Source organism: Nerophis lumbriciformis, linkage group LG03 (genome assembly GCF_033978685.3).
Source record: "Nerophis lumbriciformis linkage group LG03, RoL_Nlum_v2.1, whole genome shotgun sequence".
In the NCBI taxonomy this organism is placed as follows: Eukaryota; Metazoa; Chordata; class Actinopteri; order Syngnathiformes; family Syngnathidae; genus Nerophis; species Nerophis lumbriciformis.
The window spans coordinates 297,501-319,428 of NC_084550.2; the positions used below are offsets into that span (position 1 = coordinate 297,501).

The 21,928-nt window shown below is 37.8% G+C and overlaps 1 protein-coding gene across 2 annotated transcripts in view; it reads left to right on the forward strand.

Annotated features, from left to right (window-relative positions):
• Positions 1-3,318: 3,318 nt before the first annotated feature.
• Positions 3,319-21,928, forward strand: part of antxr2a (ANTXR cell adhesion molecule 2a) — a 116,552-nt gene continuing 97,942 nt past the window's right edge. The window contains exons 1-3 of one of the 2 annotated variants that reach the window (XM_061931187.2): positions 3,319-3,413; positions 3,492-3,876; positions 14,204-14,275. In XM_061931187.2, the coding sequence (XP_061787171.2) occupies positions 3,707-3,876; positions 14,204-14,275 (242 nt within the window). In that variant the 5' untranslated portion in view covers positions 3,319-3,413; positions 3,492-3,706. The other variant, XM_072912383.1, reaches the window with a different exon arrangement.

A 21,928-nucleotide genomic window follows, 5' to 3' on the forward strand; every position in this document is an offset into this window, starting at 1 on the left:
TAAAGGAGTGATGTATTAGAAAGGAGTGCATGTATTAGAAAGAAGTGCATGTATTAGAAAGGAGTGATGTATTAGAAAGGAGTGCATGTATTAGAAAGAAGTGCATGTATTAGAAAGGAGTGATGTATTAGAAAGGAGTGCATGTATTAGAAAGAAGTGCATGTATTAGAAAGGAGTGATGTATTAGAAAGGAGTGATGTATTAGAAAGGAGTGATGTATTAGAAGGAGTGCATGTGATATAAAGGAGTGCATGTATTAGAAAGGAGTGCATGTATTAGAAAGGAGTGCATGTATTAGAAAGGAGTGATGTATTAGAAAGGAGTGCATGTATTAGAAAGAAGTGCATGTATTAGAAAGGAGTGATGTATTAGAAAGGAGTGATGTATTAGAAAGGAGTGATGTATTAGAAGGAGTGCATGTGATATAAAGGAGTGCATGTATTAGAAAGGAGTGCATGTATTAGAAAGGAGTGCATGTATTAGAAAGGAGTGATGTATTAGAAAAGAGTGCATGTATTAGAAAGGAGTGATGTATTAGAAAGGAGTGATGTATTAGAAAGGAGTGCATGTATTAGAAAGGAGTGCATGTATTATAAAGGAGTGATGTATTAGAAAGGAGTGCATGTATTAGAAAGGAGTGCATGTATTAGAAAGGAGTGCATGTATTAGAAAGAAGTGCATGTATTAGAAAGGAGTGATGTATTAGAAAGGAGTGATGTATTAGAAAGGAGTGATGTATTAGAAGGAGTGCATGTGATATAAAGGAGTGCATGTATTAGAAAGGAGTGCATGTATTATAAAGGAGTGCATGTATTAGAAAGGAGTGCATGTATTAGAAAGGAGTGATGTATTAGAAAGGAGTGCATGTATTAGAAAGGAGTGCATGTATTATAAAGGAGTGATGTATTAGAAAGGAGTGCATGTATTAGAAAGGAGTGCATGTATTAGAAAGGAGTGATGTATTAGAAAGGAGTGCATGTATTAGAAAGGAGTGCATGTATTAGAAAGGAGTGCATGTATTATAAAGGAGTGATGTATTAGAAAGGAGTGCATGTATTAGAAAGGAGTGCATGTATTAGAAAGGAGTGCATGTATTATAAAGGAGTGATGTATTATAAAGGAGTGCATGTATTAGAAAGGAGTGATGTATTAGAAAGGAGTGCATGTATTAGAAAGGAGTGCATGTGATATAAAGGAGTGCATGTATTAGAAAGGAGTGATGTATTATAAAGGAGTGCATGTATTAGAAAGGAGTGATGTATTATAAAGGAGTGATGTATTAGAAAGGAGTGCATGTATTAGAAAGGAGTGATGTATTATAAAGGAGTGATGTATTAGAAAGGAGTGATGTATTAGAAAGGAGTGATGTATTAGAAAGGAGTGATGTATTAGAAAGGAGTGATGTATTAGAAAGGAGTGATGTATTATAAAGGAGTGCATGTATTAGAAAGGAGTGCATGTGATATAAAGGAGTGATGTATTAGAAAGGAGTGATGTATTAGAAAGGAGTGCATGTGATATAAAGGAGTGAGTTGATGTATTATAAAGAGTCAGTGAGACATGAAATATGATGTTGAGTGCGTGTTGGGAGAAGAAGTCAAGGCGAAGGCCACGCTGGTGTCACTGCTGATGGCTGCTGATTGCTGAGGCCCATGGCCGCCAAGTGCCGTCCCCTCAGGGCCAAACACACTTTTGAGAAGAAGAAGGAAGTCTTTGAGGCGAGGAATGGAGGAATGGAGAGAGAGAGAGAGAGAGAGAGAGACCTCCTCACTCTCGCTCCAGCAGCAGCTTCGCCTCGGGCGCCAACGCCGCCATTGTGGTGCTTCATCTTGCCGATGTTCCTGCCAGCCTGTCACAGCGCTCCTGTCCTCGCCACGCCACATTGTGGCCCTCGCTCAGACCCCCGCTCCCTGCTCCCTGCTCCCTGCTCCCCTCTCCTCAACCTTCTACCACATAACATCACATTTATTTATGTATACATCAATACATAACATCACATTCATAAATATATGTATGGATGAAAACAGGAAATAAATACAAACGTGTATATATATACATATATATGTATATTTGTATATATATATATATATATACATCTATACATATAAATATATAAATACATATATATATCTATGTACATTAGGTCAGGAAAAAATACAGTAGCCATTTCATCCCTACAAGCCTGTCTTTCTGGTTTCTCTGCTCTTCAAAACAGGCTTGTAGGGATGAAATAGCCTCTGTATTTTTCCCTGACCTAATGTATCCTGCTTTACACTGTATAACAGGATAAACCACAGAATCATCAACTATATGTATGTATATATATATATATATAGTATGAGTGTACAAGAGACAATAAAAGAAAATGGACATATTATTATCGGTGGCGGAGCAGGAAGGGACTTGGAGTGAGTTTGCAGTACAATTGAATATGTCATTTATTGACTGACTCACAGGCCCCCACAGATCAAGGGCCCCTAGGCAGAGTGCAGGATGTGTTTATATTGCAGACGTACCTTCTACATGTCAACACATTGATTTAGTTATATTGTATTATATTTATATTCTTCTTGCTCAAGGGCACGTGTGACTCACATCCTCTTTCCACACTCTTGTCTGAACAAAGTGTGCAGCATCTCTTACCTGTCTTGGAATTTCCTCTTGAAAACACCTGATGATGTTATGTTATGTACATATAATACATACATATATATATATATAGATATAACATATATAGCATTCTGCCACTGGGACTCAATGTTGGAATGTATACGTCTTGTATATTCATTCATGTTTATTTATTTGGATAACAGAAGCTGTTAGTATTCTTCCTGGAGTCACGGGAAGAAAATATAGATATAAACTTATGTGTTATTAAAACTGAATAATTAGCAAACAATTCACTTTACAATCATTCCAAAAAAAATAACTTCAGATATACCAAATCAAGTAAAGATACACATCGACTACGAAATAAATAAATATACATACAACAACAACATACATATACAAAAATATACATCAATATGTATATTTACATAAATATATAGATACATATATACATACATTTATAATTATATATATATATATATATACCACCGCCTATTATACAGTATTTATTGTGCAATATAGCAGTAATCATAAAACATGATGTGAAGTATTTAGAGAGAGAACTATTATTATTATTATTATTATTATTATTATTAAATTTAAACAAATGTTGATTTTTTGTTTTTGTTTGTTTTTTTAAATCAAAGCTGTTTTGCGTTGTTATATAATAATGATAATAATAATAATAACAATAACTCCCAAACTGATTCCACATTATTTAATGACGTCACGTGCAGTGTTTCGGCACAGATGTTCATTTTTTCCCCAGCGTCCCTGAAGAGGCCAACAAATCCCAGCATCACGTGAGTCAGTGAACGCAGCACCAAGTAAAGTTGTTGGTGTTGCAACTTGAATGCACCATCTTTGTTTTCATCACTTAGGTGGACCTTCTTCTTCCTCACCTACTTACTTCCAGTGTGGCGACGATGCAAAGTGAGGCAAGAACGATGACGTCTCTTCGGTAATTTCCGCTATTTCGCAGGCCAGGCGGTGAACTTGTTGCTGCCATGCGTCACTAGCTCACTGGCTAGCTCACTGGCTAGCGCGCCGTCCGTCGACCTGCTCTTCAGTAACTTGGCCGGCAAGAAGTCCTACAATGTGCAGAAAGTCGCGTCGCTTCACTCCGGAGGGAGAACTCTTCTCCCGGACAACTTGCTGGAAAGTGTCCGCCCTGGCTGCGCTGCTGCTGGGCGTGTTGGCCTCGACGTGCTGGGCGGAGGAAGCCTCTTGTCACGGAGCATACGATCTTTACTTCGTCCTGGACAAGTAAGTCACCTTCTCAACTCTCTAAACTGGAACACATGTGTCAATACATGCTTTCATAACACATCACAACATAACATAGCAAACATAACACATCACAACATAACATAGCAAACATCATAACACATCACAACATAACATAGCAAACATAACACATCACAACATAACATAGCAAACATAACACATCACAACATAACATAGCAAACATCATAACACATCACAACATAACATAGCAAACATAACACATCACAACATAACATAGCAAACATCATAACACATCACAACATAACATAGCAAACATCATAACTCATCACAACATAACATAGCAAGCTTTCATAACACATCACAACATAACATAGCAAACATAACACATCACAACATAACATAGCAAACATAACACATCACAACATAACATAGCAAACATCATAACACATCACAACATAACATAGCAAACATAACACATCACAACATAACATAGCAAACATAACACATCACAACATAACATAGCAAACATCATAACACATCACAACATAACATAGCAAACATCATAACACATCACAACATAACATAGCAAACATCATAACACATCACAACATAACATAGCAAACATCATAACACATCACAACATAACATAGCAAACATCATAACACATCACAACATAACATAGAAAACATAACACATCACAACATAACATAGCAAACATCATAACACATCACAACATAACATAGCAAACATAACACATCACAACATAACATAGCAAACATAACACATCACAACATAACATAGCAAACATGTCCCTGAGTGGCTGTGAAATGTACCCAGAGTGCTTTGCACCAGCTCGCCATTGTCGTCCAAGGCTGCTTCTTTTCCTCCACCCTCTTGTTGTGGGGCAGACTGGCTCGTGCGTGCACATGCATCCTCCACTCTGACATTTTCTAACACAAAGTATTCGAGTATTAGTTGCCAGTAGACTCGCTATGGACGGGCTAAAAAATACAACATGGCTGACGGGGAGAAGAGCCAGTGGAAGTGGAGGCACGTAGATAAAAGTGTAAAACATCATCTATGCAACCAAAGAAGCTGCATCACATGTTATGTAGACTACTGTTTGCTAACCATAGGGCCGTGGTGTTTCTCAGCACTCAGGTGTAATACACTTTTACACCACTTGTGGCAGTAATGACATCATCACACAAGTACTCAGGTGTAATACACTTTTACACCACTTGTGGCAGTAATGACATCATCACACAAGCACTCAGGTGTAATACACTTTTACACCACTGGTGGCAGTAATGACATCATCACACAAGTACTCAGGTGTAATACACTTTTACACCACTTGTGGCAGTAATGACATCATCACACAAGCACTCAGGTGTAATACACTTTTACACCACTGGTGGCAGTAATGACATCATCACACAAGTACTCAGGTGTAATACACTTTTACACCACTTGTGGCAGTAATGACAACATCACACAAGTACTCAGGTGTAATACACTTTTACACCACTTGTGGCAGTAATGACATCATCACACAAGTACTCAGGTGTAATACACTTTTACACCACTTGTGGCAGTAATGACAACATCACACAAGTACTCAGGTGTAATACACTTTTACACCACTGGTGGCAGTAATGACATCATCACACAAGTACTCAGGTGTAATACACTTTTACACCACTTGTGGCAGTAATGACATCATCACACAAGTACTCAGGTGTTAAGGGTTAAAAAAAACTATAAGCATTATGGCCGTCAGCAAAGAAAAATCCATAAATCAGCCGCACCGTTTCATAAGCCGCAGGTTTCAAAGCGTAGTCCGGAATTGAAGTTATTTAATTTCTTGCTAATAACTGTTTACTTTCTTGCTTCTTCAACTTTACTGATGACTTCTTTGCTTTCAAGCAAACTTTGCAGCTAGCTTAGCGGTTGGCATACCTGCTCTTAGTGCGCAACGTGTTTTGCCTCGTCCTCCAGTGATGATGGTACTTGATAATGGCTGTATAGTGTGAAAAGACAAGGTGTTTGCCACTAAACAAGTTGTTAGGTGACGTGACGAGGCAGGGGTTAAAATCTGCGTGAAGATGGGGAAACTTGAGAAGATGAATCATGAAAATGACTCCCAGCTGCTCGTCATGACGTTTCCTGGCAGCGCCAAGTCAGCAATGGAGAGTGGAGATAGGAGTTGACAACAACCAGTAAATATGAAAGGGACATCCAGTGGAAGGGCGTGGTGCGTTCATGTTCACGTGGTGCGTTCACGTTCGTGTGGTGCCGTCATGTTCATGTGTTGCCGTCATGTTCATGTGGTGCCTTCATGTTCATGTGGTGCGTTCATGTTCATGTTGTGCCGTCATGTTCATGTGGTGCCTTCATGTGCATGTGGTGCGTTCATGTTCATGTTCATGTGGTGCCTTCATGTTCATGTGGTGCGTTCATGTTCATGTGGTGCGTTCATGTTCATGTTCATGTGGTGCGTGCATGTTCTTGTGATGCGTTCGTGTTCTTGTGGTGCGTTCATGTTCATGTGGTGCATTCATGTTCATGTTCACGTGGTGCCTTCATGTTCATGTGGTGCCTTCATATTCATGTGGTGCCTTCATGTTCATGTGGTGCTTTCATGTTCATGTGGTGCCTTCAGGTTCATGTTCTTGTGGTGCGTGCATGTTCTTGTGGTGCGTTCATGTTCTTGTGGTGCGTTCATGTTCATGGGGTGTGTTCATGTTCATGTGGTGCGTTCATGTTCATGTTGTGTGTTCATGTTGTTGTGGTGCGTTCATGTTCATGTTCACATGGTGCCTTCATGTTCATGCTTATGTGGTGCGTTCATGTTCTTGTGGTGCGTTCATGTTCATGAAGTGTGTTCATGTTCACGTGGTGCGTTCATGTTCATGAGGTGCGTTCATGTTCACGTGTTGCGCTCATGTGGTGCGTTCATGTTCACGTGGTGCCTTCATGTTCATGTGGTGCGTTCATGTTCATGTGGTGCGTTCATGTTCATGTGGTGCGTTCATGTTCAAGGGGATTTTTTCACATTTATTTTATATTGTTTTTAATTGTGTTTAATATTGTTGTGCAGCACTTTGGAAACATTTTGTTGTTTAAATGTGCTATATAAATAAAGTGGATTGGATTGGATTGAAGGGGATGCTTTCATGTTCACGTGATGCGTTCTTGTGGTGCGTTCATGTTCATGTGGTGCCTTCATGTTCATGTGGTGCCTTCATGTTTATGTTCACGTGGTGCGTTCATGTTGGGCGGCATGGTGTAGTGGGTAGAGCAACCGTGCCAGAAACCTGAGGGTTGCAGGTTCGCTCCCCGCCTCTTACCATCCAAAAAAATGGCTGCCGTTGTGTCCTTGGGCGGGACACTTCACCCTTTGCCCCCGGTGCCACTCACACCGGTGAATTGAATGATGAATGACAGGTGGTGGTCGGAGGGGCCGTTGGCGCAAATTGCAGCCACGCTTCCGTCAGTCTACCCCAGGGCAGCTGTGGCTATGAAAGTAGCTTACCACCACCAGGTGTGAATGTTTGATGGGTTCTACATGTAAAGCGACTTTGGGTACTTAGAAAAGCGCTATATAAATCCCAGTTATTATTATTATTATGTTCATGTGGTGCGTTCATGTTTATGTGGTGCCTTCATGTTCATGTGGTGCCTTCATGTTCATGTGGTGCGTTCATGTTTATGTGGTGCGTTCATGTTCATGTGGTGCCTTCATGTTCATGTGGTGCGTTCATGTTCATGTGGTACGTTCATGTTCGTGTGGTGCGTTCATGTTCATGTGGTACGTTCATGTTCATGTGGTGCGTTCATGTTCATGTGGTGCGTTCATGTTGTTGTGGTGCGTTCATGTTCATGTTCATGTGGTGCGTTCATGTTCACGTGGTGCCTTCATGTTCATGTAGTGCCTCCATGTGGTGCGTTCATGTTCATGTGGTGCGTTCATGTTCACGTGGTGCCTTCATGTTCATGTAGTGCCTCCATGTGGTGCGTTCATGTTCATGTGGTGCCTTCATGTTCATGTTCTTGTGGTGCGTGCATGTTCTTGTGGTGCGTTCATGTTCATGGGGTGTGTTCATGTTCATGTTCATGTGGTGCGTTCATGTTCATGTTGTGCGTTCATGTTGTTGTGGTGCGTTCATGTTCATGTTGTTGTGGTGCGTTCATGTTCATGTGGTGCGTTCATGTTCACATGGTGCCTTCATGTTCATGTAGTGCCTCCATGTGGTGCGTTCATGTTCATGTGGTGCCTTCATGTTCATGTTCTTGTGGTGCGTTCATGTTCATGGGGTGTGTTCATGTTCATGTTCATGTGGTGCGTTCATGTTGTTGTGGTGCGTTCATGTTCATGTTCATGTGGTGCGTTCATGTTCACATGGTGCCTTCATGTTCATGTAGTGCCTCCATGTGGTGCGTTCATGTTCATGTGGTGCCTTCATGTTCATGTTCTTGTGGTGCGTTCATGTTCATGGGGTGTGTTCATGTTCATGTGGTGCGTTCATGTTCATGTGGTGCCTTCATGTTCATGTTCTTGTGGTGCGTGCATGTTCTTGTGGTGCGTTCATGTTCATGGGGTGTGTTCATGTTCATGTGGTGCGTTCATGTTCATGTTGTGCGTTCATGTTGTTGTGGTGCGTTCATGTTCATGTTCATGTGGTGCGTTCATGTTCACGTGGTGCCTTCATGTTAATTTTCATGTGGTGCGTTCATGTTCTTGTGGTGCGTTCATGTTCACGTGGTGCGTTCATGTTCACGTGGTGCGTTCATGTTCATGGGGTGTGTTCATGTTCACGTGGTGCGTTCATGTTCATGAGGTGCGTTCATGTTCACGTGTTGCGCTCATGTGGTGCGTTCATGTTCACGTGGTGCCTTTATGTCCATGTGGTGCGTTCATGTTCAAGGGGATGCTTATGTTCACGTGATGCGTTCTTGTGGTGCGTTCATGTTCATGTGGTGCCTTCATGTTCATGTGGTGCGTTCATGTTCATGTGGTGCGTTCATGTGGTGCCTTCATGTTCACGTGTTGCGTTTATGTGCATGTGGTGCGTTCATGTTCGTGTGGTGCGTTCATGTTCGTGTGGTGCGTTCATGTTCATGTTCAGGTGGTATGTTCATGTTCATGTTCATGTTCATGTTCATGTTCAGGTGGTGCGTTCATGTTCATGGAAGGACTTACCTTTGAGTGTTAGACAGGCCTCTTCTCTTCCTGTCTTTAAATGGCTCTTAGAAACACTTTTATACCCTGGCCTTTAACACTCTGTCATCTCCATCCTGCTATGGCGTCCCATAATGCACCTGCTATGGCGTCCCATAATGCACCTGCTATGGCGTCTCATAATTCTTATATATATATTTTTGTATGGTGTTGTGTTGTGTTGTGTTGTGTTGTTTGTGTTATCTTTGAAGCTGTGCAGCACGTGTGCTGAAGTTGAAATGTGCTTCATAAATGATGTTGATGTTGTGAGGACAGTGAAGTGTAAGTTGTGTGTGTGTGTGTGTGTGTGTGTGTGTGTGTGTGTGTGTGTGTGTGTGTGTGTGTGTGTGTGTGTGTGTGTGTGTGAATGTTCCTTGGTGGATGATGCAAGGCAGGAAGGAAGAGGAGTTGCATCATCCACCAGAAGAAACCCTCGCCAGGCAGCTGCTGACTTCAGTGTGACCATGTTTTCAAACTCCACATACGTGTGTTCTAGACCTTTAATAATCATACGTGTGTTCTAGACCTTTAATAATCATACGTGTGTTCTAGACCTTTAATAATCATACGTGTGTTCTAGACCTTTAATAATCATACATGTGTTCTAGACCTTTAATAATCATACGTGTGTTCTAGACCTTTAATAATCATACATGTGTTCTAGACCTTTAATAATCATACGTGTGTTCTAGACCTTTAATAATCATATGTGTGTTCTAGACCTTTAATAATCATACGTGTGTTCTAGACCTTTAATAATCATACGTGTGTTCTAGACCTTTAATAATCATACGTGTGTTCTAGACCTTTAATAATCATACGTGTGTTCTAGACCTTTAATAATCATACATGTGTTCTAGACCTTTAATAATCATACGTGTGTTCTAGACCTTTAATAATCATACGTGTGTTCTAGACCTTTAATAATCATACGTGTGTTCTAGACCTTTAATAATCATACGTGTGTTCTAGACCTTTAATAATCATACGTGTGTTCTAGACCTTTAATAATCATACGTGTGTTCTAGACCTTTAATAATCATACGTGTGTTCTAGACCTTTTAATAATCATACGTGTGTTCTAGACCTTTAATAATCATACGTGTGTTCTAGACCTTTAATAATCATACGTGTGTTCTAGACCTTTAATAATCATACGTGTGTTCTAGACCTTTAATAATCATACGTGTGTTCTAGACCTTTAATAATCATACGTGTGTTCTAGACCTTTAATAATCATACGTGTGTTCTAGACCTTTTAATAATCATACGTGTGTTCTAGACCTTTAATAATCATACGTGTGTTCTAGACCTTTAATAATCATACGTGTGTTCTAGACCTTTAATAATCATACGTGTGTTCTAGACCTTTAATAATCATACGTGTGTTCTAGACCTTTAATAATCATACGTGTGTTCTAGACCTTTAATAATCATACGTGTGTTCTAGACCTTTAATAATCATACGTGTGTTCTAGACCTTTAATAATCATACATGTGTTCTAGACCTTTAATAATCATACGTGTGTTCTAGACCTTTAATAATCATACGTGTGTTCTAGACCTTTAATAATCATACGTGTGTTCTAGACCTTTAATAATCATACATGTGTTCTAGACCTTTAATAATCATACGTGTGTTCTAGACCTTTAATAATCATACGTGTGTTCTAGACCTTTAATAATCATACGTGTGTTCTAGACCTTTCTCTCATGGCAGCCTGTTGTTGGCTCACATGTCACACAACTTCATGTTCATCTCCTGGTGGCTACACTCCACAAAATGGTCATTCACAATTCTTATGCCAGACAAGAACATGTTTCTCTTTTTTATGCATTCTAACTCCTAAAATGTGGCAAGTAAGAGGTGGCCAACAATGCAGATAATAGGAGTAGACTATTGTGCCTAGAAACAACATAAACAATGCAGATAATAGGAGTAGACTATTGTGCCTATAAACAACATAAACAATGCAGATAATAGGAGTAGACTATTGTGCCTATAAACAACATACACAATGCAGATAATAGGAGTAGACTATTGTGCCTATAAACAACATAAACAATGCAGATAATAGGAGTAGACTATTGTGCCTATAAACAACATAAACAATGCAGATAATAGGAGTAGACTATTGTGCCTATAAACAACATAAACAATGCAGATAATAGGAGTAGACTATTGTGCCTATAAACAACATAAACAATGCAGATAATAGGAGTAGACTATTGTGCCTATAAACAACATAAACAATGCAGATAATAGGAGTAGACTATTGTGTCTATAAACAACATAAACAATGCAGATAATAGGAGTAGACTATTGTGCCTATAAACAACATAAACAATGCAGATAATAGGAGTAGACTATTGTGCCTATAAACAATGCAGATAATAGGAGTAGACTATTGTGCCTATAAACAACATAAACAATGCAGATAATAGGAGTAGACTATTGTGCCTATAAACAACATAAACAATGCAGATAATAGGAGTAGACTATTGTGCCTATAAACAACATAAACAATGCAGATAATAGGAGTAGACTATTGTGCCTATAAACAACATAAACAATGCAGATAATAGGAGTAGACTATTGTGTCTATAAACAACATAAACAGTGCAGATAATAGGAGTAGACTATTGTGCCTATAAACAACATAAACAATGCAGATAATAGGAGTAGACTATTGTGCCTATAAACAACATAAACAATGCAGATAATAGGAGTAGACTATTGTGCCTATAAACAACATAAACAATGCAGATAATAGGAGTAGACTATTGTGCCTAGAAACAACATAAACAATGCAGATAATAGGAGTCGACTATTGTGCCTATAAACAACATAAACAATGCAGATAATAGGAGTAGACTATTGTGCCTATAAACAACATAAACAATGCAGATAATAGGAGTAGACTATTGTGCCTATAAACAACATAAACAATGCAGATAATAGGAGTAGACTATTGTGCCTATAAACAACATAAACAATGCAGGTAATAGGAGTAGACTATTGTGCCTATAAACAACATAAACAATGCAGATAATAGGAGTAGACTATTGTGCCTATAAACAACATAAACAATGCAGATAATAGGAGTAGACTATTGTGCCTAGAAACAACATAAACAATGCAGATAATAGGAGTAGACTATTGTGCCTAGAAACAACATAAACAATGCAGATAATAGGAGTAGACTATTGTGCCTATAAACAACATAAACAATGCAGATAATAGGAGTAGACTATTGTGCCTAGAAACAACATAAACAATGCAGATAATAGGAGTAGACTATTGTGCCTATAAACAACATAAACAATGCAGATAATAGGAGTAGACTATTGTGCCTATAAACAACATAAACAATGCAGATAATAGGAGTAGACTATTGTGTCTATAAACAACATAAACAATGCAGATAATAGGAGTAGACTAGTGTGCCTATAAACAACATAAACAATGCAGATAATAGGAGTAGACTATTGTGCCTATAAACAACATAAACAATGCAGATAATAGGAGTAGACTATTGTGCCTATAAACAACATAAACAATGCAGATAATAGGAGTAGACTATTGTGCCTATAAACAACATAAACAATGCAGATAATAGGAGTAGACTATTGTGCCTATAAACAACATAAACAATGCAGATAATAGGAGTAGACTATTGTGCCTATAAACAACATAAACAATGCAGATAATAGGAGTAGACTATTGTGCCTATAAACAACATAAACAATGCAGATAATAGGAGTAGACTATTGTGCCTATAAACAACATAAACAATGCAGATAATAGGAGTAGACTATTGTGCCTATAAACAACATAAACAATGCAGATAATAGGAGTAGACTATTGTGCCTAGAAACAACATAAACAATGCAGATAATAGGAGTAGACTATTGTGCCTATAAACAACATAAACAATGCAGATAATAGGAGTAGACTATTGTGCCTATAAACAACATAAACAATGCAGATAATAGGAGTAGACTATTGTGCCTATAAACAACATAAACAATGCAGATAATAGGAGTAGACTATTGTGCCTATAAACAACATAAACAATGCAGATAATAGGAGTAGACTATTGTGCCTAGAAACAACATAAACAATGCAGATAGGAGTAGACTATTGTGCCTATAAACAACATAAACAATGCAGATAATAGGAGTAGACTAGTGTGCCTATAAACAACATAAACAATGCAGATAATAGGAGGAGACTATTGTGCCTATAAACAACATAAACAATGCAGATAATAGGAGTAGACTATTGTGTCTATAAACAACATAAACAATGCAGATAATAGGAGTAGACTATTGTGCCTATAAACAACATAAACAATGCAGATAATAGGAGTAGACTATTGTGCCTATAAACAACATAAACAATGCAGATAATAGGAGTAGACTATTGTGCCTATAAACAACATAAACAATGCAGATAATAGGAATAGACTATTGTGCCTATAAACAATGCAGATAATAGGAGTAGACTATTGTGCCTATAAACAACATAAACAATGCAGATAATAGGAGTAGACTATTGTGCCTATAAACAACATAAACAATGCAGATAATAGGAGTAGACTATTGTGCCTATAAACAACATAAACAATGCAGATAATAGGAGTAGACTATTGTGCCTATAAACAACATAAACAATGCAGATAATAGGAGTAGACTATTGTGCCTATAAACAACATAAACAATGCAGATAATAGGAGTAGACTATTGTGCCTATAAACAACATAAACAATGCAGATAATAGGAGTAGACTATTGTGCCTATAAACAACATAAACAATGCAGATAATAGGAGTAGACTATTGTGCCTATAAACAACATAAACAATGCAGATAATAAGAGTAGACTATTTAGAAGACATCTAAATAGTGGCAACAATAGAAGTGTTGATCTAAATATTTACAAGTGTTAGCCATATTTGTATTATAAGTGCTAACACAGAGGAACTACTTTTCACAGAATCCTGCCTCTCACCTGGATAGTAGAAGGTTGTGGACATAAACACACAAGTTGGTCAACTTTGTCATCCATCTTAGATCCGGAGATAACCAGAAGTTTGATGTCTTTCTTTGTCTCCTTACAGGTCAGGAAGTGTCGCCACCGACTGGTTTGAGATCTACTCCTTTGTCAGGAACCTCACGGACAGATTTGTCAGGTGAGTGAGACCTCACAGGACAATGTTTTGGTCAGGTGGACGTCAGGTGGATGTCAGGTAGACGTCAGGTGTTTTGGTCAGGTGGATGTCAGGTCAGGCAGACACTTGAGATACGTGAGCTTGTGCAACAACAACAACAACAACAACAACAGAAAGTAAAACAGGAAGGAAGACTGTAGACTATACAGGTCTGTAGACTGTAGACTATACAGGTTTGTAGACTATACAGGTTTGTAGACTGTAGACTATACAGGTCTGTAGACTATAGACTATACAGGTCTGTAGACTGTAGACTATACAGGTCTGTAGACTATAGACTATACAGGTCTGTAGACTGTAGACTATACAGGTCTGTAGACTGTGGACTATACAGGTTTGTAGACTGTGGACTATACAGGTTTGTAGACTACAGACTATACAGGTTTGTAGACTATATAGGTCTGTAGACTGTAGACTATACAGGTTTGTAGACTGTAGACTATACAGGTTTGTAGACTGTAGACTAGACTATACAGGTCTGTAGACTGTAGACTATACAGTACTGGACGTGAGGATCAACATTAAATGGGACCAACAAAAACAACAAGCTGAACTGTGCCGCATGCGCTGCTCTGCCAACACGAGTTCACACACAAAAATCCATTGGGTGCCCTCAGAAACAATCAGAAATCACCAAACATCTTTAACTCTAACAAACCATATCGCTACAGTACAAACAACATTTTTAACAAGTCAAATCCACTTGCGCTAACATCGGCAGAGGAGGATCGGACGACAAAGGAGCAGACGGAAAGATCTGGAGGGGGGGGGGGAGAATGTGTGTGTGTGTGTGTGTGTGTGTGTGTGTGTGTGTGTGTGTGTGTGTGTGTGTGTGTGTGTGTGTGTGTGTGTGTGTGTGTGTGTGTGTGTGTGTGTGTGTGTGTGTGTGTGAGAGAGGCAGTGCTTCTACTTCGCTGTGAAATAAGTCTGCTTTGGCATATTTTTACAGAAAATCTTGTTTCTCATCACAATTAAAACTTCCTGCTTTGTTGATTCTTCCACAGCATTTTTAATGATGAATGTACTCCTCACTAATAGTCTTTTTCTTTATTTCAACTCCACAGCCATTTCCTCCTCCTTTCCTCACTTGTCTTTTTGGGACTTTTCCACTTTGCATCAGTCCATCTTAGATGAGCTCGGGCCCAGCGAAGCGTTTCCGGGTGTTGTTGATAAATGGCTGTGGCTTTGCATAGTAGAGTTTTAACTTGCACTTCCAGATGTAGCAGCCAACTGTAGTTACTGACAGTGGTTTTCTGAAGTCTTCCTGAGCCCATGTGGTGATATCCTTTACACACTGATGTGACTTTTTGATGCAGTAGCGCCTAGGGATCCAAGGTGTGTAATATCATGGCTTACGTCAGCGTTTCTCAAAGTGTGGGGCGCGCCCCACTGGTGGGGAATAGAGACATGACAGGTGGGGCGCGAGGAATGGGAGGAAATTTCACTTAAAAATTTTTTTTTAAATTATTATATTCTTAGATTATTTTTTTTACTATGCTTTCATTTTCTATACACACTGTAAATCACTTTGTGATTCTGTCTGTGAAATCCGCTATATAAATAAATGGAAATTACAGGTACTTATTTTTACTGTAGGCTTTATATTTCTCGGTAGGAGCGAAAGTTTGACAGACATAGCAACAGTAACTAATGGGGGCGGGGCTAAGCGGAACAAACTTTCGCGCGGATGGGTAGCAGGCTAATGTGTGGACCACAATTACACAAATATATACATTTGTGACTCGCACCTCAAAGGTCGTCGAGCCAGAGCCAGCGCCTGCAGAGAAACAAAAATGTGACAGGCACACACTGTGTCATTCACCGGGAAGCACTCGCGTCAAGGCAGCTCAGCCCCGAACTCAATGAGGTTTTAACAGATGTTGTGAGCGCGGTCAATTTGATCAAAACACGACCACTGAAAGTGCGACTGTTCTCTGCACTGTGTGAGGAAATGGGAGCTGATCATACAGCCGTGCTGTTTCACAGTGAAGCAAGGTGGCTCTCCTGGGGGAAAGTGCTGTCACTTGCCCTGTCTTGCCAAATGCATAGCTCCTCCTTTTTTGTTTTTTGCAAAGATTGCAAAGTGGCACTTTTATTTTATTTATTATTGAACTTGATGCAAGTTATTTGATTTATTATTGAACTTGATGCAAGTTATAACACTTTTTTTGATTTATTATTGAACTTGATGCAAGTTATAACACTTTTGTTTTATTTATTATTGAACTTGATGCAAGTTATAACACTTTTTTTGATTTATTATTGAACTTGATGCAAGTTATAACACTTTTTTTTATTTATTATTGAACTTGATGCAAGTTATAACACTTTTGTTTTATTTATTATTGAACTTGATGCAAGTTATAACACTTCTATTTGATTTATTATTGAACTTGATGCAAGTTATTTGATTTATTATTGAACTTGATGCAAGTTATAACACTTTTTTTATTATTATTGAACGTGATGCAAGTTATAACACTTGTTTTATTTATTATTGAACTTGATGCAAGTTATAACACTTTTTTTGATTTATTATTGAACTTGATGCAAGTTATTTGATTTATTATTGAACTTGATGCAAGTTATAACACTTTTTTTGATTTATTATTGAACGTGATGCAAGTTATAATACTTTTTGATTTATTATTGAACTTGATGCAAGTTATAACATTTTTTTGATTTATTATTGAACTTGATGCAAGTTATAACACTTTTTTTGATTTATTATTGAACGTGATGCAAGTTATAACACTTTTATTTAATTTATTATTGAACTTGATGCAAGTTATAACACTTTTTTTTATTTATTATTGAACTTGATGCAAGTTATAACACTTTTTTTTATTTATTATTGAACTTGATGCAAGTTATAACACTTTTATTTGATTTATTATTGAACTTGATGCAAGTTATAACACTTTTTTTTTATTATTATTGAACTTGATGCAAGTTATAACACTTGTTTTATTTATTATTGAACTTGATGCAAGTTATAACACTTTTTTTGATTTATTATTGAACTTGATGCAAGTTATTTGATTTATTATTGAACTTGATGCAAGTTATAACACTTTTTTTGATTTATTATTGAACGTGATGCAAGTTATAACACTTTTTGATTTATTATTGAACTTGATGCAAGTTATAACATTTTTTTTGATTTATTATTGAACTTGATGCAAGTTATAACACTTTTATTTAATTTATTATTGAACTTGATGCAAGTTATAACACTTTTATTTAATTTATTATTGAACTTGATGCAAGTTATAACACTTTTTTTTATTTATTATTGAACTTGATGCAAGTTATAACACTTTTTTTGATTTATTATTGAACTTGATGCAAGTTATAACACTTTTGTTTTATTTATTATTGAACTTGATGCAAGTTATAACACTTTTTTTGATTTATTATTGAACTTGATGCAAGTTATAACACTTTTATTTGATTTATTATTGAACTTGATGCAAGTTATAACACTTTCTTTTTTTTTATTATTGAACTTGATGCAAGTTATAACACTTGTTTTATTTATTATTGAACTTGATGCAAGTTATAACACTTTTTTTGATTTATTATTGAACTTGATGCAAGTTATTTGATTTATTATTGAACTTGATGCAAGTTATAACACTTTTTTTGATTTATTATTGAACGTGATGCAAGTTATAACACTTTTTGATTTATTATTGAACGTGATGCAAGTTATAACACTTTTTGATTTATTATTGAACTTGATGCAAGTTATAACATTTTTTTGATTTATTATTGAACTTGATGCAAGTTATAACACTTTTTTTGATTTATTATTGAACTTGATGCAAGTTATAACACTTTTATTTAATTTATTATTGAACTTGATGCAAGTTATAACACTTTTATTTAATTTATTATTGAACTTGATGCAAGTTATAACACTTTTTTTGATTTATTATTGAACTTGATGCAAGTTATTTGATTTATTATTGAACTTGATGCAAGTTATAACACTTTTTTTTATTATTATTGAACTTGATGCAAGTTATAACACTTGTTTTATTTATTATTGAACTTGATGCAAGTTATAACACTTTTTTTGATTTATTATTGAACTTGATGCAAGTTATTTGATTTATTATTGAACTTGATGCAAGTTATAACACTTTTTTTGATTTATTATTGAACTTGATGCAAGTTATAACACTTTTATTTAATTTATTATTGAACTTGATGCAAGTTATAACATTTTTTTGATTTATTATTGAACTTGATGCAAGTTATAACACTTTTTTTGATTTATTATTGAACTTGATGCAAGTTATAACACTTTTATTTAATTTATTATTGAACTTGATGCAAGTTATAACACTTTTTTTGATTTATTATTGAACTTGATGCAAGTTATAACAGTTTTTTTGATTTATTATTGAACGTGATGCAAGTTATAACACTTTTGTTTTATTTGTTATTGAACTTGATGCAAGTTATTTTATTTATTATTGAACTTAATGCAAGTTATACCACAGCTGCACAGTTATTTTATTTATTATTGAACTTAGTGTTATTTTATGTTATTGAGTTCGAATGTATACAACTTCCATCCATCCATTTTCTACCGCTTATTCCCTTTGGGGTCGCGGGGGGCGCTGGAGCCTATCTCAGCTACAATCGGACGGAAGGCGGGGTACAACTTGATGTTCAATAAATTTGAAAATGTTAAAGCTTGGCATTAGCGCTCTGTTGGGGCGATGGGGGCAGGTGGGGCTTGAAAACTCCCCCTTGTCCAAAGTGGGGGATGACAAAAAAAGTTTGAGAACCACTGGCTTACCTGCAGTGATTTCTCCACATTCTATGAACCTTTTGATGATATTACGGAGCGCAGATGGTGAAATCCCTAAATTCCTTGTTGAGAAATGTTGTTCTTAAACAATTTGCTCAGGCGTTTGTTGACAAAGTGGTGACCCTCGCCCCCGTCCTTGTTTGTGAATGACTGAAGCTGCTTTTATACCCAATCATGGCACCCACCTGTTCCCAATTAGCCTGTTCACCTGTGGGATGTTCCAAATAAGTCTTTGATGAGCATTCCTCAACTTCCTCACTCTTTTTTGCCACTTGTGCCAGCTTTTTTGAAACATGTTGCAGGCATCAAATTCCAAATGAGCTAATATTTGCAACAAATAGCAAAGTTTGAACATGAAATATCTTGTCTTTGCAGTCTATTCAATTGAAAATAAGTTAGCATGAACACAAGGTGACTGTTGTTGTACTTTGCTGTGTAAATATTAGTAGCAACAGAGACAGTTGCCTGGTGGCATCGTTGTGGTTATCTACAGTCCGTGTAGTCGTCTCATTTGGCACGATGGCGCTCCCCACATGACTTATGGAGGACGAGGCGGCCGTCCCTTCCCCGCGCAGCCTCTCTTCGTACCAAATTTTAGCGGCAAAGTTGGAGGCTGCAAGTGTTGGCGGCGGCTGCCAGCGTGGGACAGACGGCGCCGGCCCCGCCAGAACGGAGCGCTTGCTGGAAGAAAATAGCCAAGGCGGCAGGTGGGAGTGGGTGGTGGAGTGGAGCGCTCTTCTGGGCTGTGAGAATGGCCATTTGCAACGGCAGTAGTGGCGGCGAAGGCGAGGGGGGTTTGGTGGTGGTGGCGGCGGCGCCGCAGGCAGACAATGTACAGTAACGGCGAGTACAATCTGCTGAAAGACGCTCGCTCACCAGGAACGCTTCTGTTCCGCCATGTGGCTCCAACTTATCCTCACAGGAACACATCCAACCCCCTGCTGGCTGTGTTGGCGTCATCCAACGTACACCGTCACACAAGTCACACATGATGTCACAACCTCATCCAACATACACAAGTCACATGATGTCACAACTAGGGCTGCAGCTAACGATTATTTTTCTATCGATTAATCTATAGATTATTTTTTTCGATTAATCGGTTAATCTATAGATTATTTTTTTCGATTAATCTATAGATTATTTTTCCTTTTACCGATTTTTTTTTTTATTTAAAATGAAGAGGAAAAAATAAATGTAGGCCAGTTTTTTCAAAAGGCATGGCTTTTATTTACAAAAAAAAAAGTATGGCCACTCAGTCAACATTGACAACAACATGACAAAATATTCTGTAACAATGTAAACATTTAAAACTTTTAACATTTAACAAAATTAAAAGTAGCTTATTTGCTTTTTAATGTGCAAATATAAAAGTAAACATCCAGTGCAAATCTTAATATTCTGGAATAGTATAAGCATTTCAAAAGTAAAAGTATTGCTTATTTTGCTTTAAAATGTGCAAAAATAAAGATAAACATCCAATACAAAAAAGTGCAAAACGGAAATATTCTGTAACAAGTGTAAACATTTCAACAAAAGTAAAAGTATTGCTTATTTGCTAAAATGTGCAAAAATAAAGCTAAACATCCAATACAAAAAAGTGTACAGTGTAAACATTTCAACAAAAGTAAAAGTATTGCTTATTTTGCTTAATAACACAACAATGATAGTATGATTAAAGTGAAAGTTAATTGTTGGTTTGTACATAGTATATGTAACTGTTAATGTTGTAAAAGGTATTTGCACAACTAATTAACGTTAGCGTTTGTGACACGTCTTGTGCCGTGGGGTTCTTTCAGGACCGACAGACTGAACGCCAGACGGCTTTGCCAGGTTTACAATCTTTTAATTTTACACAAAGTCTTTTCTCTTCCAACTGCGCGGATCGCGCACCTGGGCACGATTGCGGCGTCGCTCCCGGCGCGCCCCGCCTCGCCACTCGCTCGCCGCCGCCGCCTCTCCACAGCGTTAAAGAGGAGCGCGTCTTTGTAAACACTGAACAGGCACGCCAAACGCGCCTCTCAGAGCGAAACGGTGCTTTAGTTTATGAATTTACAACGCAGATACAAATGACACATTCATGTTTTTGTGTAATGATGACAACGTATACGCACGCGGACGATTGACTTGTTGATGGTGATGGCAAGAACGCTGTCGGGGGTTTTCTTTTCAAATGTTCCTTCATAGCCGTTGTGCTGCTATGATAGGCCATTTCCGCTCGACACAGTGTGCATACAACAACATTATTAGGCCGTTTATTGAAATACTCCCACACTTTTGACGACTTTTGGTGTGCTTTTTTCCCCTCGCTCGCATCGTCTGCTTTGCGCTCCGCCATGACAGTAGTGTGACGTAAATATGCGACGCGCCGACGCACAAAAACGGCGTCGACGTATTTACGTAACCGATGACGTCGATGACGTCGACTACGTCGACGCGGCGTTTCAGCCTTAGTCACAACCTCATCCAACGTACACAAGTCACATGATGTCACAACCTCATCCAACGTACACAAGTCACATGATGTCACAACCTCATCCAACGTACACAAGTCACATGATGTCACAACCTCATCCAACGTACACAAGTCACATGATGTCACAACCTCATCCAACGTACGCAAGTCACATGATGTCACAACCTCATCCAACGTACACAAGTCACATGATGTCACAACCTCATCCAACGTACACAAGTCACATGATGTCACAACCTCATCCAACATACACAAGTCACATGATGTCACAACCTCATCCAACATACACAACTCAGACATGATGTCACAACCT